At 33.3% G+C, this 20,630-nt stretch overlaps 1 protein-coding gene across 1 annotated transcript; it reads right to left on the minus strand.

Annotated features, from left to right (window-relative positions):
• Positions 1-7,400: 7,400 nt before the first annotated feature.
• LOC113760255 (kinesin-like protein KIN-14F) lies at positions 7,401-14,707 on the minus strand. Its single transcript, XM_027302812.1, has 20 exons — positions 14,590-14,707; positions 14,043-14,209; positions 13,802-13,945; positions 13,364-13,621; positions 13,206-13,277; positions 12,570-12,638; positions 12,330-12,401; positions 12,082-12,153; positions 11,785-11,970; positions 11,618-11,699; positions 11,435-11,530; positions 11,178-11,351; positions 10,967-11,073; positions 10,692-10,857; positions 10,420-10,576; positions 9,935-10,188; positions 9,681-9,844; positions 9,224-9,415; positions 8,193-8,611; positions 7,401-7,874 (listed from the first exon to the last, which is right to left on the minus strand). The coding sequence occupies exons 1-20, from the start codon at positions 14,705-14,707 to the stop codon at positions 7,754-7,756; spliced, it is 3,090 nt and encodes a 1,029-aa protein (XP_027158613.1). The 3' UTR covers positions 7,401-7,753.
• Positions 14,708-20,630: the final 5,923 nt, after the last annotated feature.

Below are 20,630 nucleotides of genomic sequence, written 5' to 3' on the forward strand. Positions count from 1 at the left end.
CGTGTAAAAAAAATCGATAATTCATATGTAAATAATTCAAATTAATTAACTTTAGCTTAAAGAATAAATAAGTTGAATTTAGACACAATTTCAATCTTGTTAAACAAATCCATATGGTAAGGATTAATTTTTATGTACCAATTGTGTAGTGATTTTTTTACACTAGTGATTTTAAATGTATGTCACATGTGCATGATTTGAAACTCAAATTTAAATTCATGTTAGGTGGTATAATCTAAACCTACAAATATAAAAAAAATTATATGCTTGAAAGGCAAGAGTGTGGACTTAATTAGACTCCTTTATGCTACTATTAAAAGTCCATCTCCAAGTTTAATTTGCTTTTCTTTCTTGTATGTATGGCCATGTTTAATAACCTGATTTAATATTTAATTCTAATGGATTCAGATTTTAATATATTCAGACGCATTTGATAACCAAAAATTGAACATCTGAATTAATTAAGTAACACTGAATTTTCTAGGCAAAATTTGCTTCTAAAAATAAGTGAGAAACTATTTACATATCATTGAAAATGATATACATTCAAATGTATTTGATTTAAAATTAATGATTTAATAATTTAATAGATTCAGACTTTAGATTTCAATTTTTAGATTTCACTTTTATCAAACACACCTATGTCTTTTTTCCTTGTCTCAAATCAAAATATTCTTTTCGGTAAAATGGACTATGATCCCCTCATCATTGATCATTGATACATGTTGATGTATTTATCTCCTATTTGGATTGCAATTTTTTGAAGTTTTGTAAAAAATGTGCTGTAATATTTGATATATATGAGATAAAAAGATGATTGAAAAATATATTCACGAAAAATTTATAAATTTTTTGGTGGAAAATGGCTTTCCAAACAAGGCATTAACTTTTTGAGAAAATTACTAAATAAAAATTTTCTCAAACAAATTTTTGGCTAGAAGCTTTAAATTTTTGGTTAAAAAAAAACAATAAGCATATAAAATTTCTTGGAGTTATAGTAATTTGTTGAGCAATAATGATATAAGAGTAGAATTTCTTTTTTAAATATGAAAACACGATCTTTAATGAGATTTTGTTGTAATGATCTTTTTAAAACTAGAGAATCTGGTGATTACAATATGCACAGAAGATAATTGTAGCGATTTATCTATTAGAAGACAATTATGAAAATTATTGTATTTTTTAAGTTTTATTAGTAATTTTTTTCAAATTTATTCTATATATTAAATTGTAAATATGTAATTTTTATTACATATTTAACCCGTCATTAAGATAATAATATAAATCAAATCATGTTGGATGATTTCAAGCAATCTGTTGATACAATTTTCTTTTATCAAAACAAAAAGATTGAGATTATGAGAGAGAATTGCTAATGGTGGTTGATTGAGATGATGTTGAAGTCCACCTGCCGGGACCGGAGTATTCTAAGGCTGTCATGGAATTTTGTGGAAGGCGGGATTTTCTAACAGGCGTCTGGTGGAAGACAAGTACACAGCATAATTGTGTTTTATAAGGTTTCGTCTAATCATATACTCCCTTCCTTTTTTTATAACTGATGTTTAAGGTTTTGCACACCAATTAAGAAAAGTTTTTCATTGCTTAAATCTGTACACTACTTTCCTTTTGTACCCTCATTAATTATCCAATTCACCCATATTTTCTCTCACTAGAGTAATAAATGGTGCTGTTTTACTAGGCCAAAAGTAGTAATTAAGAATCCTGTATTGGAAAAGAGAGATAAAAGGGTAAAATTGTGAAAAAATAATTAATACTGTATGGGGATAATAAAACGACAGATAAAAGTACACTAGAGCAAATTTCTTAAACGTCAGTTATAAAAAAAGGGAGGGAGTATATGTTTAAATTTTTAGTGTATAAATATAGGATAAAATTGTACTAAATATATGTCAAATTTTTTATTCATGAGTCTATTTATAAAAAGCAACTCACCACATTCGTAACCAATAAATACAAACGTGGAAATTCTAAAATCAAGAAGGTGAGTTATCCATTAATTTACTTTTGTCGCTTAGTATAAGATTTTCCTCTATTCATGTACATCACTTTTACCTCAAATAGAATAATGCAATGGAATTGTATATCAAATAATGTAAAAAGTATAACAATCGAACCATACTAGGTTCCAACCGCACTGGCCCCTTTCCTGTCTAGTAAAAACTAACATATCTAAATTATTATGTAAGTGCACCTATTACAAATTATTGCCCTGTATTTGTTTCTTTCTTAATATGACAGAAGTGAGATTTAATAAATAAAGAGAGACAAGAGATTCGAACTCATGATCTTTAGATCTTGAGACCTCAACTATAGTCACTAAGCCAATTATTATTACCATATCTTTGCATTTTTATACTTTTCCTATAACTCTCTATTTTTTCAAAATATCAATACTAAACTCTATTTAATAAATACTCGTTAAATATACCCTTAAACAAATTAATTCACCCAAATTATGGCAAATATATAAGTGAATATTTAATATCTTTCTCCCTTTAAATGTTGGTCGTGTTTGGATTGCAATTTTCTGAAGTTTTTGTAGAAAATGTAATGTAGCGATTTGATTTCTGTGAAATAAAAAGGTGATTAGAAAATGTATTCACTGAAAACGTAGAGATTTTTTATGGAAAATCTCTTTCCTAATATTTTTGAAAACTACAGCAAATGATATTGCTATAAGCCCCTCCCCCATTGAAAAAGTTAGAGGAAAAAAATGATATTTTGTTATTTGGTTTGTCTAACAGGTATTCATAGGGCACTCGTTAAGATATATTTCAGGTGTTATATTTTTTAAAATCTAAAATTAATTAGAAAAAATAAATAAATACAAGAGAGGGTGTGCAAGATTAAATTGAGAAAGTATATAAATACAATGGAGGATAATAATTTTTAGCATATATATATATGGTAGGTTAGATGAATATTATTTGTGTTAACAATTACCTTAAGGACAGCCGTTAGTCAACCCATTGTTATTAGCCAAGTTTTATTGCCACAGCAATATTGTTTTCAATGTCCATATCACTAATCACCTTTACAAGAATTGACCATAATTACTGCTGTGACAAGGTTATTAATAGGTATTAAAAAAATTTGTCCTGACATTTACGTTATTATTGCTGTGGCGATAACACCAACCAACGACTACATATTCATACACAGAAGTAACATCTGACCATTTGGGCGTTTGTGATAGTTCGAGTTTTACTTTCAACAATAGATAATAAACACACATACCCATACCCAGAATCTAAGATAACTCCAGAAGTTTACTCAAAAGGCAATTACTAACTTATGAGTAAACCTGAGGATCTTAAATCCTACACACACATACTTATCACCACCGACGTGGGAACAAGGATTTTTGAGTTTTACTATTTTTGAATTCTATTTAAATTTTTACTAGTATTTTTCACTATTGTGAACTCAAACAGTAAGTGTGAGGGTCAGTTACAATTTGAATGAGTTATCTGGTGTATTGAAATCATAATTGTGGATCATACGGTTGAAAGCAACAACCCGACCACCAAAGCCTTTAAGGCTTGATGGGGTGGGAGGTCAAGGGTTCAAATCTTGTCTCCTATCACTTACCATTATATGTGACTGTCATTTTAAATAACTTAAATCCATACGTCTTGAAAGACAAAAAATAAATAAAAAAGATTATACGATTGAAAGATGCACCAAATTATTTGATACTAAAAATAAAACTTAGCCCAATAAAAATTTGTTCGAATTTGGCTCGCTAACTAATTAAACCAAACATGGATATCATTTTGTGTTGGTTAAACTTTAGAACTAAACTCCAGGTTAGCTCGATTAGCATAAAATTTGATATTTATATATAAAAACATCATACTATTTGGATTCGATTTGATAAAAATTCATTTGAGCTCTACTGGAGGAATAATCGAGTCAAGTAACATATAATAAAAACCATGAGAGGTAAATTTTCCTACACAAAAATTCACTAACCTGGCCCTAGTCATGTCAATATCAGAGTTGATGGGTTCCCAAGACATTAGAAGCTAATTGGTTGAACTGATACGGAATCATGCTGATAAGATACATAAACTTCTTGTAAACAATGATTAGATCCTGCTTTCTGTACGAAATGGTCGGACTTAAGTGCCATGCAACCCCATTTGGACGACAAAATGTCCTTCATGGATTCCACTTTCTATACAAGCCAACCATATACCTTCTTGATGCGTAACGCATCCGTTTGGATTAGTTATTTTTGAAGGTGTTTCAAAAAAATTTTATTGTAGCAGAGTTTCTATAGTATGTTTTGAAATATTTTTAGAAAATATTTTGGGATATTTAAAAGTAGAAGAGTTTTTAGAATATATTTTGAGATATTTTTTAAACATTAAAAAAAATTTAGACTACTTTTTAGAGTACTTTTTAAAAATTTTAAAAATAGTATTTGAAAAACTCTTGAATCCAAGCAGCAAAGTTTTTCCAATCTTTAAGTACCTGATAAAGTTGAGGTAATATAAGATGAACTTGATACTTAAGGTAGACAAAGTAGAGCCATGTAGCAATATTTCAATTTTCTTTGGTAAACCAACACAACCTCGAAGACACTTTGAAGGAATATAACCGGCCAAATGATTAGTCTAATTTTAATGTTTTAGCATACGATACTATGAAAGATGGCAAAAGCAAGCTCTTGCATCAATAATGACTTCCATTACCAAACTACACAAATTCTTCTAAACACAACATGGTACCACTTGTGACGATGATGCAATCCACATCTATGAAAGAATTTTTTGGTTTATTAAAATTAAAGAGAATAAGTGTTGAATGATTTTGTATTGATCTTGAAACAAGAGATAAATCCCTTTTGGTCCCTTTTTTGTTTTTTCTTTCGGAACCCTTTTGTTCACCTTCTAAAAAATAATTTGCCTATTTGGATTGCAATTTTTTGGAGTTTTTGTAGAAAATGTATATAGTGATTTGATATGTATTCGATAAAAAGATGATTAGAAAATATGTTCACGAAAAATGGCTTTCCAAACAATTAAGCTCAAAATGTCATCAATTTTTTTTCTGTCTCGAAATTAAGCTCAAAATGTCATCAAAATTAAGCTCAAATGGCTTTCGAGACATTTTTTCTGTCTCGAAATGGCAAAAACCTCAAATATAAGAGAAAATGAACAAAGTGTCATCAATTCACAGTGGAGCAGAGATGCAATTTAATTGAGCTCAAAGTCTTCATTGCATTATCTATACAGAGAGCAATCTCTATAATTTTTTTATTCACAACAACCTCAAATGTTCATAATGCCGTCTACCAAACCAACAAGTGTAGTGCATTAATTCCGAATCATTTGACACCAAATCCTCGTCAACAGGCCGGCCTGCAATCCCAAATATCTCCAATCTATTAGTACTAATAATTGGAATGTCTAATATTCATTGTGACGGTTCAGTTCCTCAAATGTATGTATTCTTTGACAATTAGCATGATTTTTGTATACATTGCATGTTCTCCCAGTCCCCCAAGGTTGGTCTACTTCATATTAATTAGTGATATTAATATTATGATTTCTAGTTGTTTATCTTTAAACTCCATCCTTGATCACACATTTAGGAGTTGGTAATGCATTTCTGAGTTGTCAGACATTTTATAATTCCAAAATAATTTCCGGGTCACGAATTTCAATTTTTTTTATTCATTTTCATTTTTAATGCATTTCGTGAAATGTTCTAAAACCAAATGTTTTCAATCTGTGAAATCGTCTGGAACTGTTGATTGAACTGTGAAGTTTAATTTCAGATTGGCAGGATTCAACTTCCTTGTTTTGAGGCAAAGGAAAAGCTAAAGTCTTTTTTTTTTAACTAGTAAAAAGGGTTAACTGCAGTTTCCAGTTTTTCAATTTTTAGTAAAGGGGAAAAAATTTATCTCGGGGGATAACGTTTGCAGTAATTTTTTTATGCACTGTTAGTGTATACACGAGAGGGTTTAGATGTATGACACATAATGTGATTTCAAATTTGAAATTCATTTTCTACATAGGTGACATATATCTACACTTGTTAGTGTAAAAAATTCACTACATTAACAGTGGATAAAAACTTAATTCTAACGTTTAAATGTCCAAATTTGGGTGAAGTTTGCCAAACTCTTTTACTTCCACCTTTTACTTGAGGACATTTATGTGCATTCCTGGCAAAACAAGGGTGGAAAAAAAAATTCCACTTAGGACAACTCTTTCTCCATAAAGATAAAATAAGATAGTTATAAATAAATTAATAATTTTACAAACTATGTCATGGATGGTGAAAATTACAATTGAATAACACTACAAATTAACCACAAGCAGGAGAAGATAACAGAGTACAACTATATATTACATAGGAAAAATGTAAAAGGGGTGCCTTACTTGTTCAATTGATTGCATTGTAGAAGTCCCAAGTTTCAACTCCATTGACCCCCGATTTTTCTTTTTCTTTTCATAAGAAGCAAATTTTATTAACGGATTGTTGAAAATCGTTTAGCACGATTTGATTTATATCACTGTCCATTTTTTTACGTCACTGGTTTTAATGACATGCTAAACATGCACGGTCGTAAAAAGAAGATTATCATGAGAATGAAAAGAAATTAAAAATCATGAAATTGTCATAAAGGAATGGTAAGAAATCAAGTACTAATTTTATATACTACCAAACATCACAACAACACCAAATTTAAAGGCATTGTACTTAAACCAAAGTCTCTTTGAATATGCCTTTGACAGGCGAACCCATAAGGATTATCCAAACTAATAAAGGAAAAGGGAATCAAGAATTGCAGGCGTGAATGATTGGCCATGAATGGCGGAGGTCGTGATGGAACCATGCTGGCTTTGTTTTTAATTTTTCTTTTCTTTTTTTGGTATGGATTTACACTTGATCAATAGTTAATTTTTTGGATTATTTGGAACATATACCTAATATCAGAGGTTTTTTTTTTTTTTTTGAAATGTTCATCATACATCATTCTAAATCAGTCTCTAGGCATCAGCTTTCAGTTGCTAATTTTTGGGATACAATCATACTCAAACCAATTGAGCTTTTCCTAACATCATGGAAGTGGTGGACTACATGCTTGAAGGTCTATTATCCACTTGTGATATATTAGATTTGGCTTTCTGGATTTTTTTTAAAAAAATATTAATCTCATGGTCAATGATCTATCTCAATGAATGCAAAACTGCTGTAACTAGATGCAGAAATATGCACCAACCATGCCTGGTGGTTTACTCATCTCCTATTCCCCTCCTGCTCGAACAATCTTGCTGAATATGGTACATACAACAGAAAAAGAGAGTAAAGAACAGACGACATAAATGATTTCTATATCAGTTTTGTTCTTATCCATATATTCTCCCCATTTCTGCTATGGAGCCAATAAGAAAGGCAGCAAATTTACAGAAGGAAAATCAAGAAAAACTACTATAAACAACTATGTAACACACTCATCAGTGGGGCACCAAAAATTTCAAGATCACCACTGGACACTCCCAGTTACTGGAACTGTTTCTATTACCACTTCATGTCATTTCTCTGTCTATGTATCTTCCTGTCTTTCTGTCTCTGTCTTTGCAATCCACACCAGAAAGCTTGTGAACACGAAAAGAGAAAGGAAAGAGCAAGGAAACAAAATCCCTCCGGAGAAACTGCATGGCTGTTTTTAGCCCTTTCTATTGCCCCCAAAGCAAATCTCATACCGCGTTTCTCACTTGCTGTTCCCTGCTTTTCTTTTTGCCTCACTGGAAAGTGCTTGCTTCCCAGCCTTTGTTATTGGTGAATTAATCCCATTGGAAAGTCTTCTTGATGGTGGAGCAGGAATTAAACTCCTAATAACATCAAAACATACAAATTAGACCAATATTGCACAATTCTGAAGACACAATAAACACCAGGGAAAAGTTTTCTTCAATCCCTCAATCACATTTGGTCTTGTTACCAACTATGCCTTCCTTAATTTGAAAATTGATAATCATATATTTCCTGCTTAAGAAGTTGGATTTGGAATGAAACATCTATATGCTTTCTAAAGGGGCTTTTCATTTCAGTGGTCAAACCAGTGGCCAAAAGGGTGGAAATAGATTTTAAAAAGGAAAGACTGTCATAGGAGTGTGAAGAGAAACAGGAAAGAAAATTAGCTGCAATACCTTATCTCTGGAGAGCTCTTCACTTGTTTTGGACTAGGTTTCTTTAACTTTGACCCTGTGCTGTTGGACACATTGGTAACTTTGTGAACATTGGGTTGCCAAAGAAAATCCTGCTCAGAAGAATCACTGGTTGTAGCTTCTAACTCATCAGAATCATCTGTAACCATCTGATTTCTACTGTTCTGTTTATGATAAAACATGTCGGGTAGCTGTCTACTTTCTTCTTCCCATGATCCTAGCGTGTTATCTCTTCTTCCACCTTCTTGCTTAATAACCATAACCTTGTCCACCCAATCACGTTCTTTCTCATCATCCTTCAGACCAGGACTTCCAACAGGTAGCCAAGGAGGCGAGTTCATTAGTAAGTCCTGGAGATCTAAGCTTTTCCTTTTTGGCTTTGATGCACAGTTATTCATAATCTGCAGATAGGATTGCAAATTGTCAAGCCTCAATTCCAATGTCATCAACTGGCATTGATTAGAAATGTGTATAAATAAAAGTAATCTTCTAATCCTCTGAGAAATTCTTCAAGTCTCTTAAATTTGCCATCACTTTAAGAACCTGTCTGGGGTGGTTTCGAAGCTGTGTTGCCTTTGCAAGTTATTGTTCGATTTGCAGCTTCTGGAACAAAGAATGAAACAGAAAGACAGAGAAGGGCCGAGGATGACAGGGGTCACATTTGGAAAAGGATAAAGGGAAAAGGAAAACAATGACTGAGTAGATGTGAGCAAACACATTAAACCATGTACCAGCAGACAACTCCTGCAGCAGACTAAGTGCATTGCTTCACCAAAAATAAAACATTTTTTGAAGAACTATTTTTAAAGACAAAAGAAAAAAGAAAAAGAAAGTAGTGCAGAAACTGCATATACAAAGACTATCAGTTTTGACCCTGACAACACTCCTCCTCCCCCTGCAGGGAAAAAAAATGGCAACTTGTTCCAGGATGAATAACCAATAACTTGAAAAAAATTCAAGCAGCCCAGTAATCCAAAATATTGACAATAAGGAAAAAAATTTTCAGTTCATACCTCTAGGTTATCCATGTCTTCTATCTGTTGCTTATGATCACCAGAGATACTTGAACTTTGCCAACTAGAGCGTGAAGGTGAAGATCCAGCTGAAGACTTCAACCTGAATCTCTCTGGACTGCTAGATCCTGAGTACTGAAGGCGCACTGGTTCTCCTTCCTTTCTTGCTAAAGCCGCCTTGAGGCTAGCAATCTGAAGAAAAAAAGCATAATGGAAATTTTCTTTTGGCGAGAAACTAAAAATGAAAACCACAAGAAGGTGACTGCCACTTATAAGAGAAGAATGAAAGCAGTGGTAGCTCTATGCAAGTTTTATGAATGAAATGAAACAGTGGTAGCTCTGAGCAAGTTGTATGAGTGAAATAATGATAGAACTTCCTCTGATCTTTTGTTAAAAAGGCTGAGAGGACTAACGAGGGAGTTGGTTTAGAAGGACTCAAAGAAGTTAGAATGAAGACCTGTTCTTTTAGCTCCTTCACATCAGAATTTTCTTTGTTTGCTCGAGCAGCACCAAGCTCAACAGAAGAAACCCGTTCTGCAAACTTAAGAGTGCTGATCGTTTCTCCAATAGCATCATGCTCAGGGGCGATGTGAACAAACATTAATGTCTTTGCTTGCCCTCCTGAAAATTTTGAAGGCCAATAGCTATATTTATGCAAGGAAAAATAAAACAACCGCTTTATGGGAAAAAACTAGAATACCACAGAATTACCAAGTGAATCTTGCAGCAACTGTGTGAGTTTGCTGTTCCTGTAGGGAACATGGGAATTCTTTTGGGCGAGAGAAGAAATCACATCACCTAGTGCTGAAAGCGACTTATTGATGTGTTGAGCCTCTTTCAATCGTTCACCCACTGCCTCAGTTTTGTCAACTCTTTCACTTCCTGCCAGGTCAACAAGATGCATGCAACCACGAAGGAGTGCACCAGACGACAAGTTTTTTCCTTGAACATGAACCGTGAGACAACTGCAAAATTAAGCCGATGCAAGATAAAGATGCAGACCAGGATAGCTGAAGACTCCCAAACTCAATGTATCAATTGATTTCTTGCTCCACAAACATAGATAAAGCATTAAATCTCTTCCTTTTTAATTAATTACCACACATAAAAGAAACACAGAGCACATTGCATGAACCTCCACATCCAACAGGATAAACAAAGGACTGTGTTGAATGATCAATAATTTAAGTCTATACCTGTGAGAACGACTACTGCGATCATTCATAGCTGTGGAACCAACTGCACGATTTTTCTGTCCAAGGTTCATCAGACTAATGACACCAGAAGTTGATTTTACCGGCACAAGATTTGCATCTGGAACATTTAGACCATTTTGCGAACTGTTTCGAATTTCTAATGTTTGTAGGAGTTAAGGACACAAGTACAATATCAGTAAAACTTATGTTGATAATAATAATAATAGTTGAAGACACCAGCATGTAATAGAAAGGATATCTTTTGTTAACACCATCAGCCACTAGAAGATCCCTGACTTGCTCATTGTAAATTTCAATCATCTGAACTGAGATATCATAGGAAATCGTATCTTTTCTTTGATCTGAGATCATAAATAAATCACTCAATGCCCGGTAGTTCACCCCCATGGTTTTCTCTGTAATAACGTCAGGTCCGGTCTGTTCAAAACCAAATAAGTAGCGTTTATCAAATTATAGGAAAAGAATGTGCTAGATGGATGCATTAAATGCCTGAACTTTCAAGCACAGTAACCATAGAAAGTCTAACCATCGTATGAGTTTTCCCAGATCCTGTTTGACCGTAAGCAAATATGCATACATTATAACCATCAAGGACAGATCGTATCAGAGGTTGAGTGTCTGCAAATACTTCCGCTGCATATTGTTTATATATCCACAGAAAATGAAAGAAAGAATTAGTGCTAAAAAATGGTTATAAACAGGATCTGTAAAGAATGTAAATTTGGAAACCTAGTGACCTTGGCTTGCAGATGGACCAAAAGCCTTGTTGAAAGTGAATGATTTCCTCCCTTCTTTTCCATATTTGGAAGGGGTAATTATTGTAATACTACCATCATCTATGTGGTCCACAGAGCTCAGTTCATTAGATTGCCCTTTTACAGGTCTCACTCGACAATAAACCCTAATATTTCCTGTACAGAAATGAAATCATTGTATGGTATAGAGAAGTATTGCCATGAAGCATATAACTTCAACCAGATATTAAAATGATTACCTTTGAGGTCCTGCACTTGATTGTATAGCTTCCTATTTTCTTCAAGAACTCTCTGATATCCTGAAGCAGCATGGGCTAGGCTGCGCAAGTGCGTCCCTGGAAAGGAAAATGGTGCAGTGACTTATAGTTTCTTTTCTCAATCTCTATCGACAAATATCTACCAGCAGGAAACGGACCATGTACCTAGGTTGCTAACTTCCTCATTATACTTCATTTGCAGAAGGTTTAGGTCTGCTTTTGTAGATTGGATGGTAGACTTCAATACCTATTTAAAATCAAAATCATCATGCTAAGCACCTTTAACTCACAAGCAATTAAGTATTTCAGAATTCAGTCATGCAGCAGCACACCTGAATCTCTGTATGCTGCTTCTCAACCAACTTCAGTTGCCTCACCAGTGTCTGTTTAGGCTGTTTCTGGTTGTCTGATATTCCATCATCAGTGTCTTTTTTGTCGCAGCATTTTTTGTGTAGTATTTCAGGAGGTGTCCTAGTTTCCATCTTAACCATTAAAACAGAAACAAACACATGATCCATCTTAGATAAGATCCATAAAAATTCAGTTCTAGATGAGTTAGATAACCTACAATTAGATTTATCTTATAAAATTCCAATTGAATTTGTGGAAATATGATAAAAATTGGATACCTCCATAGGAGATGGTATCATTGGAGATTCATAAGAACCTGAAACAGCCTTATCTCTTAAAGATGCTTGTATCTGCTAAACCACAAAAGACTCAAACCTATCAATATTTATTTCACTAGATAACAGAAGATCAATTATAACAACTTACAGAAATAAGAAAATGTCAACAAGTCATCAAAAAATTTGTTAGGCAATATAATTGTCATCTACAGTGGAAATAAGATGAGATTGGGATAAAAATTGGATACCTCCATAGGAGATGGTATCATTGGAGATTCATAAGAACCTGAAACAGCCTTTTCTCTTAAAGATGCTTGTATCTGCTAAACCACAAAAGACTCAAACCTATCAATATTTATTTGACTAGATAACAGAAGATCAATTATAACAAGTTACAGAAATAAGAAAATATCAACAAGTCATCAAAAAAATTTTTAGGCAATATAATTGTCATCTACAGTGGAAATAAGAAGAGAGGTTCAGCTAACCTGGCCATTTTGGGTTGCTAAGCGGTGCTCAAATTCCTCCATAACTTTGCTTAGCATGTTCTCCACAACCTGTAACAAATGGAGGAAATCTTCAATCTCAAAAAGCGCACTTGGCAAGTAAAATCTACCTTACCTAAAGATGCAAGGGAGAAATTCTTCACAATGTCAATGTGCTTTTAAAGTGGACTCTGTGACACAGGAAAGGTAATCCGGCACAAAGGATATTTATACTACAAACTCATTAAAAATTGACATAAGATATGACCATGTCAAGGATCAAAGCAATTGATGCTAGTCTATTAGGTTACAGCCGCATCATCTTCATCTGGATCTGTGAGAATTCTCCTCTCAGGCATGGGATCTAAGAGGAGTGATTCACATCCTCAAATAACAAAAGCTAGAAAGAATATATGACATGCTAACATCTCATAAAATCATTTTGTCAGAAAAATGCTATTTTTGCATTTTTTTCAAGTGTGCTTGTCTCATAAAATTATATTAGAAAAGCAGACTAGTTAACAATGATGACTGAATGCTCAGACAGGCAAAGCAAGGCCGTCCTGATCAACCTATCAGATGAAAACCCTTTGCTAAAAAATTAGATGATAGCAATAAATAAGATTTAAAATGACTTACAATTGGGATATCTTCCTGCTTCTTATCCAAAAGAAGTTCACGGACAAGCATGTTTAGAGATGGAGTTTTACACTGAAAATGAAAATGCAGAAGAAGATTTACATGCTATCGGTATAACATAGTGAAAATTACATTTGCAACTTGGTAAACTAACTTACCATTTCACTGTTTTCCAATCCTAGATCACTGAATGATAACTGCTCGCTCAATGACCTATCAAGGGTTTTGTCACTCATGGACGAAGTCCTTGATACGGAATTCATGAATGGTTCTGAATTTCTCAGTACAAATTGCTTTCCAGATGGGGCAGCTTTGACATTTCCAAATTTCCACGATCCATTTGCACCTCCTTGTTTCCAATCACTATATGACTTCAGTGCTAGTACACAATTCACCACTCTTGAGGCTTTCCCTCCCTAAGTATTGAACACATGGGAAAATTTGTCATGGAAGACCAAGCAAATGACGGATTTTGCAGCATATAATTGTGAAATTGCAATTCATGTGAGCATTTTGCATCAAATTGGAGAAATTGATTATCTCCTACGTGTATTTTGAGAAGTAGTAGCCTGCAACTGCAAAGATGACCCACATACCTGTTCCAAATCAGAGGCTTCAAATGTAGGAAGCCCCATCTCCTCTATAGCTACAAGAAAGTTCCTCACATTTTCAAAGTACTGGTATGCTGAAAGTGCAGCCCCATCAGGCACATTAACAGAATCACAAGGCATTTCAACTACCTAATAGCCAAAGAGAAAAGTAAAAAATTCATCAACACATTGAACCACCAAACAAAAAATAACACCGTACCAAATTAAAAAGCTCAATTAATCCTACTTTTTGGACTGCACCAGGCTGAACCTTGTTTAGAACATTGCAAAGTATTATCCCACTTCGCAATCCGAGTCTAAAATCTTCTTCTGAAGGCTCTGCCGGCAAATCTTTGCCCCCAACAACTCCAACTGCCTTCCTCAACCATCCAGCTGCTTCATATCTTCTCAACGCTACAACACCATTATACATCCTCAGGTAACAAACACACAAAAAACAGAAACCATGCACAATACGATGAATCCACAAACCAATGTCCACCCCACCCCAATTAGCTATGATAACATGGACAATGCTGAAACACAAGTATTCGACTGAAATCTTTTGTACATGTGAAAGAAAGTAAGCTGATTCGGGTAGGTGAATGTTACACTTACGATCACATAAATACACCTCATACATGGAAAGAATGCATTACAACCCACAAGAATAGAATCGCGTCATTTTTAAGAAGATTAAAATATGGATAGGATAAACACAAAGAGACGGAGATTAATGAACAAAAATAGAGTGCAGAATACAATAAAGACATGAATTTTGAAAATGATCATACAAGCTTCCTCAGCCTTTCTTGAAGCCAAATCAATGTCATTAAGCCTCTTTCCATGCTGATGAAGAACGTTCTCCACCATTGACGCCACAGAAAAATCCAGTAATTCCTCTGTAGCCATTGTTCAATTGCAGCAAGAAAAACTTGATCCTTGATCAAAAACCTCAAGAACAATTCAAGAATCCTAAACTTTCATCATCCCAAATCTCCAAAACGGCCACAATGCATGCCTATATCACTTTCCAGTTTGAATCTTTTATACTTATACGTCAAAGAAAAACAGAGGCTTGTCAAGGGAAGAAGATGAATGTTCAGAGGAAAATGAAGGGCCAGTTATAGCAACGCAGGAGAGAGAGAGAGAAAAAGAAAAACCGGGATGTGTTCTTTTTCTCCCTTTCTTTCTTTCTTTTGCCTTTTTTTTCCTTTTTTTTTCTTTGAGTTGTATTTGAAAATTGGTCTTTTTTGAAACTGTAGAATAGTTAATACTCTTTGTCCTCTACATTGCTTGGGAGGGGACTGTTGGGGGACGATCCTTTTCTTTTTATTTTCTTGTTATACTTTTGTGTTTAGATGCAGAGAAAGGTGGCGGAGGGAAGAAGGGAGGAAGGCAAATGGGGAGTAAACCAGAAGGCCGAGGCAGTTTCCTAGCCTTGTGGTTCGGGCTCCTGATGGTTTATATTCCACCCGTTTTGGAGAGAGAAATGTCACCCATATTTTAGAGGGAGTATTTCACTAACCAGAACTTTTTTCATTTTTATTTGGGATATCTTTGTTCCCATTTTGCCCTTTGTTCTTTTTTTTTAACCTTTTACTTTTCTTTTAAGTTTCTCATACTAATCTTATGTAGCATTATAAAATTTACTTCTTTATTAGTGCATTATAATTAGATTTGGGTTAATCCCCATTTTTTTTAATTACACTAACTTTTAAACGCGAGTTTACTAGAAGAGTTCGTCTAGACAAGAGGTTCAGGGCCAAAAAAGTCGTGAATAAAAAATCGAGTTCAAAGCAATAATTCATGCAAATTCATTTTTCATTTAGAATCAAAATAGACATATTATTGACTTTGCCCATTTTTCTAGGGTCTGGATAGCTTAATTTAGCAAATAGAGACATTAGTCAAGCTATTTTGAGGTTCTTGGCTTGACTTTTTTTCAGATCTTTTTCTTTTTTCCTTCCTTTTTGTAAGGTTTGGAGTCTACTTTCAGACACAAAAAAAAAAGGAAAAAGGAAAAAATTTTCTTGGTAATTCTAGCTAGTGGTCTGTTGAAAAGACTAGTTACACACCTATGACTACCCTTTTTTTTTCTCTTTTTCTTCTCACAATTAATTTTAGAGAATTAAAAGCATATTTTTTATTTTATGATAGATGTTAGGGCATTGTAGTCTAATTGGTTAATTTATTCTATAATACCTGCAGAAATTTGTCTATTAAACCCTAGAATATGGCAATGTTGATCAACTATGCTTTAGATAACTAGGAAGACCACAACCACGAATACTTGAAGGTGCTTTTGAAAGCATTAGGATAGATGATGTTTCTTTAACCATGAAAACTAAGCATTAGGATAGATGATGTTTCTTTAACCATGAAAACTTATTGTTTGGAAAGGGATTTTTCACCAAAAAAAAGTCTATATTTTTCGTGAACACATTTTTTAATTATCATTTTATCTCATATATATCAAATCGCTACAGTACATTTTTTTTATAAAAACTCTAAAAAATTGCAACCCGACACGACCTTACTATTACTTTGTCAGAATGTTGCTTAGACAATGATAATGGCATGCATATGATGAAGAATATCAGTAGTTCATTTGCATCCTCTTTAAGTGTAAACTCAGTAGTTTGTAAGTAGTAGCCATATACACATTTACTCAGTTCAAAAAGCTATTTATCTCATCATCATTCATAAGTTTGGACCAATTCTAGGATACTATTCGGTTCACAAACCTATTCGGACAGAAGAAGAAGAAGAAGTTAATGCTTGTAATGACATGATTATCTAAATCTAGTTATATTCTTGAGACCTAGACACTGAAAAGTTGTCATCCATAGTGAATTTATAACCACTTTCTTTACGTGATTAGGTGGTTAACAACTTAATTAGTCGCTATACTGTTATAAAGGTTACACATCAACCAAACGTAAATTTGAAGTAAAACCCAAAAAATGCTAATAACATCAAGCAGGAGAGGAAGTTTATCCGAAATCATCTAAACGGAAATCTTTCCAACTTTTGATGTACTTAGCCATAGATTAAAATTATATTCCAATGTGCCCTTAAAAACTTACTTCCTAATTCAGTTTTTTTTTTCGCACATGTTTGTTATTATGGACTTTAAGTGCTAAGGACAAATAGCTTAATCTACAACTCCACATCTTAATTAGTATTCAAGGTAACTAATGATGTTGTTAACATCTCTCTCCATCAGTATATGCTACATCAGATATCTGACCAACAAAACAGGAAGCCATGGACAAAGAAATTTAGTCATGAATTAAATTCACAAAATCATTGCAAAAGTTTGCATCTCTTAAAGCTAACATTTTTGGATAAGAGATGTTGCTTCCTGTCCTGGATGGCCCCGAGGGGACAAGAATAAATATGGTTGAGAATACATTTTCGTCCCAATTATTAGGAAGCTAACAACTCCCAAGATTCAACCAAAGTTGGGTAATTTCACTTCAGATCTCAGCTATTATTTATGCTTGTGATTTATTTACTCCTCTAGCTTTATTTTGTTGTAGCTTGTGCCCTATCGTCATTTGGTTGCTTAATTTTAGCTCAATCCATATACTATTGTTAAATTCAGGCGGAAATGTTTTGGAAGTGGCTGTATTTGTCCTAACATTACAGGGCATGATATCTTAGTGCTCCTTTATTTGGTGTATATCTAGCCAAATATGTCAAGAATCAAATCAAGATACTAATATTGGGAGGTAATTGTAGCAAATTCAACTACAATGGCCAAAGTTTTACGAGCAAACTACATTGTCAGTGTGTGAAATTAGTCCACAAAATTGACTCCAACCATGTTCTGGTTTAATTGAGGATAGAAAAGAGAAAAAAGGGCATTTTCCTTTCCAGCAATAGTCCAAAATCCGAAAGATCAAACACATAATCATAAGTTTATCCCATCATATGAGAAGTCCTATCTTGAGGGGTTATTTCTAAACTGAAGTATACGGAAATCTTTGGACAGATACAATGGAAAAGCAAAAGAAGTGCAATATGAGGGACCTTGTACATCTGTAGGTATGACCTAAAGATTTCTTTTTCAACTCCACTACTGGATATGAAGACAGGTTTAGAAAAATAAGACTGAGGATGGAAAAAGGAGGACAAATTATGCTTCTGCAAAGGATAACCCCATATATGTCTTGTACCTCTCACATTACACTCATTGAACATAAATGATAAGAATAGAACGATCGATGAATCAAATTTTTTTGCACAAACAGATTGGGATCACATGCTATGTTCGTCAATATTCCAATATTGAAGCATATCTCAAGATTTATTTTTTTCCTTTCAAGAGCAAGATATGTGATTTGTGAAGCTTGTTAATTGACACAAATTCCTGCAAATAGAGAACAAAATGAGATTGCGGGAAAGAAGCACGTGAGATGTCCAATATAGGAACCAAGGATATAGATGGATTATTTCCTAAAGTTGGGGAATTGAGTGGGGCTAATTGCATAACGGACCTTCTGTTTCATTTTCTGTGTCACTCTCTGTCTTACTTTTTATTATATTGATATTTTTCCTTCATAAACATCATGTTTTAGTTCTTTTTTATTTCCTTAAAATCCAATAACTATTAATTGAATAATATACAAATTTAACAAACTCAAAAAATCAAAATGCATAAAATTTGAGATTTTTTATGAATTTTCTACTGTATTTTTAAATTTTTCATTATATATTAATTTTTTTAAACTATGGTATTTAATTTTTACTCAATTAATAGTTATTAGATGTTAAGGAAACAAAAAAGAACTAAAACATGGTATTTATGAAGGAAAAATAGCAATATAATAAAAAGTAAAATAAAGAGTGACACAGAGAGTGAAACAGAAGATCTGTACGAGGTAATTGGCAGAAAATATGTTTTCTGTTAATACTTGAAAACAAACCTTATGGTTTGAAATAAAGTTGGTATGCGAAATAGTTCAAATCATATTGTTTTACATGTATTCTAATTATATCTTCAAGATATCAAGAATAGTTACGAATAAAAAAAAGGAACCTTGAGAGATCAAACATCACAACAAATTAGTCAGACAACACATAGTATGTCAAAGACATTCATATGTTATACTTTACCCAAAAAAAATACATTAATATGTTATTGATGCTCTAAATAGTTGGCCATAATTACAAACAAGAGTTGTTTAAACGTCATCCAAAGATTTATATGAATATTAATTGCTTTTTGAGTCCAAAACTTATGCAGTGTAGTTTTTCTCTTGTAATGTAGTGAAATTCTAACCTATGGTAGTCTAACCATCCTTTTTTTCCCCTCCTGTCATTACTCTTATTCCATAGTTGTATCTTTCCTAACACTCTCTCAAACTCTTTTGTATTCTTTTTTATAAGTACTCTATATCAAACTTATAGGTCTTGCCATCAAAATCACAAAACTATAAAAATAGCAATCCAAAATTTGGTCAATCCTTGTTAAACGATCCAAATATTTACATTCATAACGCACTTCTAATTGCTCCACTCCTTAACAACCAAGAACAAGCCAACCATAGATTCTAGCCCAAGAGAAAATGTCTCTAATTGCTCCACTCCTTAAGGGCTAAGAACAAAAGAATTCAGAGGAAATTTTGATGTGTAACATGATCACATTCTTGTTATAATGGTAACTCCAAAACAGCACAATATCATCATTTAATATACATTCTTGTGAGATAAACATGTGATTAACTGAAATTTGTCTCTAATTGCTCCACTCCTTAATGCTTTAAATGATTTGGCTTAAACTCATTGCCGCCAAGGGGCTTTATGGTCAATTAATAAACACCATCAGTTTAAATACAGGATTGAACCGAAAGCTATCTATGTGATTAGGTTCGGACTAGGCTTGTTTTACCAACGTGGGGCCCCCATAAAACTGCACGCCGGCTGCCCGCGGCCGGCGGGAAATCGATCTTTGCGGCAAAAAGGGGCCCAACGCTTGGCCAAAGGCCCGCCAAAACATGTTAACAAAGAAGCATGTATTATTTTGGTCACCCAATATTTTAGCACTATTTTCGAATTAATAGACTTGTATTAAGCACAAAAGCTATTTAAAATATCATCCTTTTTGTGCTGATGTTTCGTATAATTATGTTATTGAAAGAAATTATTTATGTGGAATATTCTTTTAAATCTTTTGTAAGTGGGAGATCCTGAGTCTAAAATTTTTATTTACAACCTCTCCTATCTTATCATCCAACTCAACCTTCCTTTTTCTGAGAAGTATCATAAACTTTGTTTTGAATTTAATATGATTTTTTAAAATAGAATTAGAAGTTGTAGCACCTCTGATTTTTTTTTTTTAAAAAAAAAAAACTTATGAAAGAGCTAAGAACATATTTTGAAAAGTAATTGAGAATAGAACAAAAATTAACTCCTCTACAATCAAAATTGAAAATAAGGCATTTAGAATTATTTTAGGCTAGATCCCAAATATCTCTTCCTCTGATTGGAAGATTTGAGGGAAAAAAAGCAAATTTAAATTAGCCAATGGTGAAAAATATGAGAGAAAAACTATAATAACTAAATAAATAAATAATATTCTCATCATATTGATAACTCCTTTTTTTTGGGTGGACGCGTGTCTGTGTTTTCTAGAGTTTGGGTAGGGCTCTCTTGTTCATTTGAAAGTGAACTTGACTAGGCTTGACTTTGATGTTGTTAGTTCTTCCATTTGTCATCCATTTGGCAATTGGCATAAGAATTGAAATCGTTAAAGTGGGAATCAAAACTAATTAAACAAATATATGCCGTAAGTTTAAGAAATTTTTTTATCCTCTAGGTTTGCACT

The sequence above is a fragment of the Coffea eugenioides genome, chromosome 2 (assembly GCF_003713205.1).
Source record: "Coffea eugenioides isolate CCC68of chromosome 2, Ceug_1.0, whole genome shotgun sequence".
Lineage (NCBI taxonomy): Eukaryota > Viridiplantae > Streptophyta > Magnoliopsida > Gentianales > Rubiaceae > Coffea > Coffea eugenioides.

What these genes read in the sequence shown, in the direction of transcription:
- LOC113760255 (XM_027302812.1), bottom strand. Translation starts at nt 14,707, where the DNA reads ATGGCTACAGAGGAATTACTGGATTTTTCTGTGGCGTCAATGGTGGAG. An exon ending in CTGGGAAAACTCATACGATG is followed by an intron (nt 10,858 to 10,966) that starts GTTAGACTTTCT and finishes GGTTTTGAACAG; the next exon opens with ACCGGACCTGACGTTATTAC. An exon ending in GTTGCTGCAAGATTCACTTG is followed by an intron (nt 9,845 to 9,934) that starts GTAATTCTGTGG and finishes CAAAATTTTCAG; the next exon opens with GAGGGCAAGCAAAGACATTA.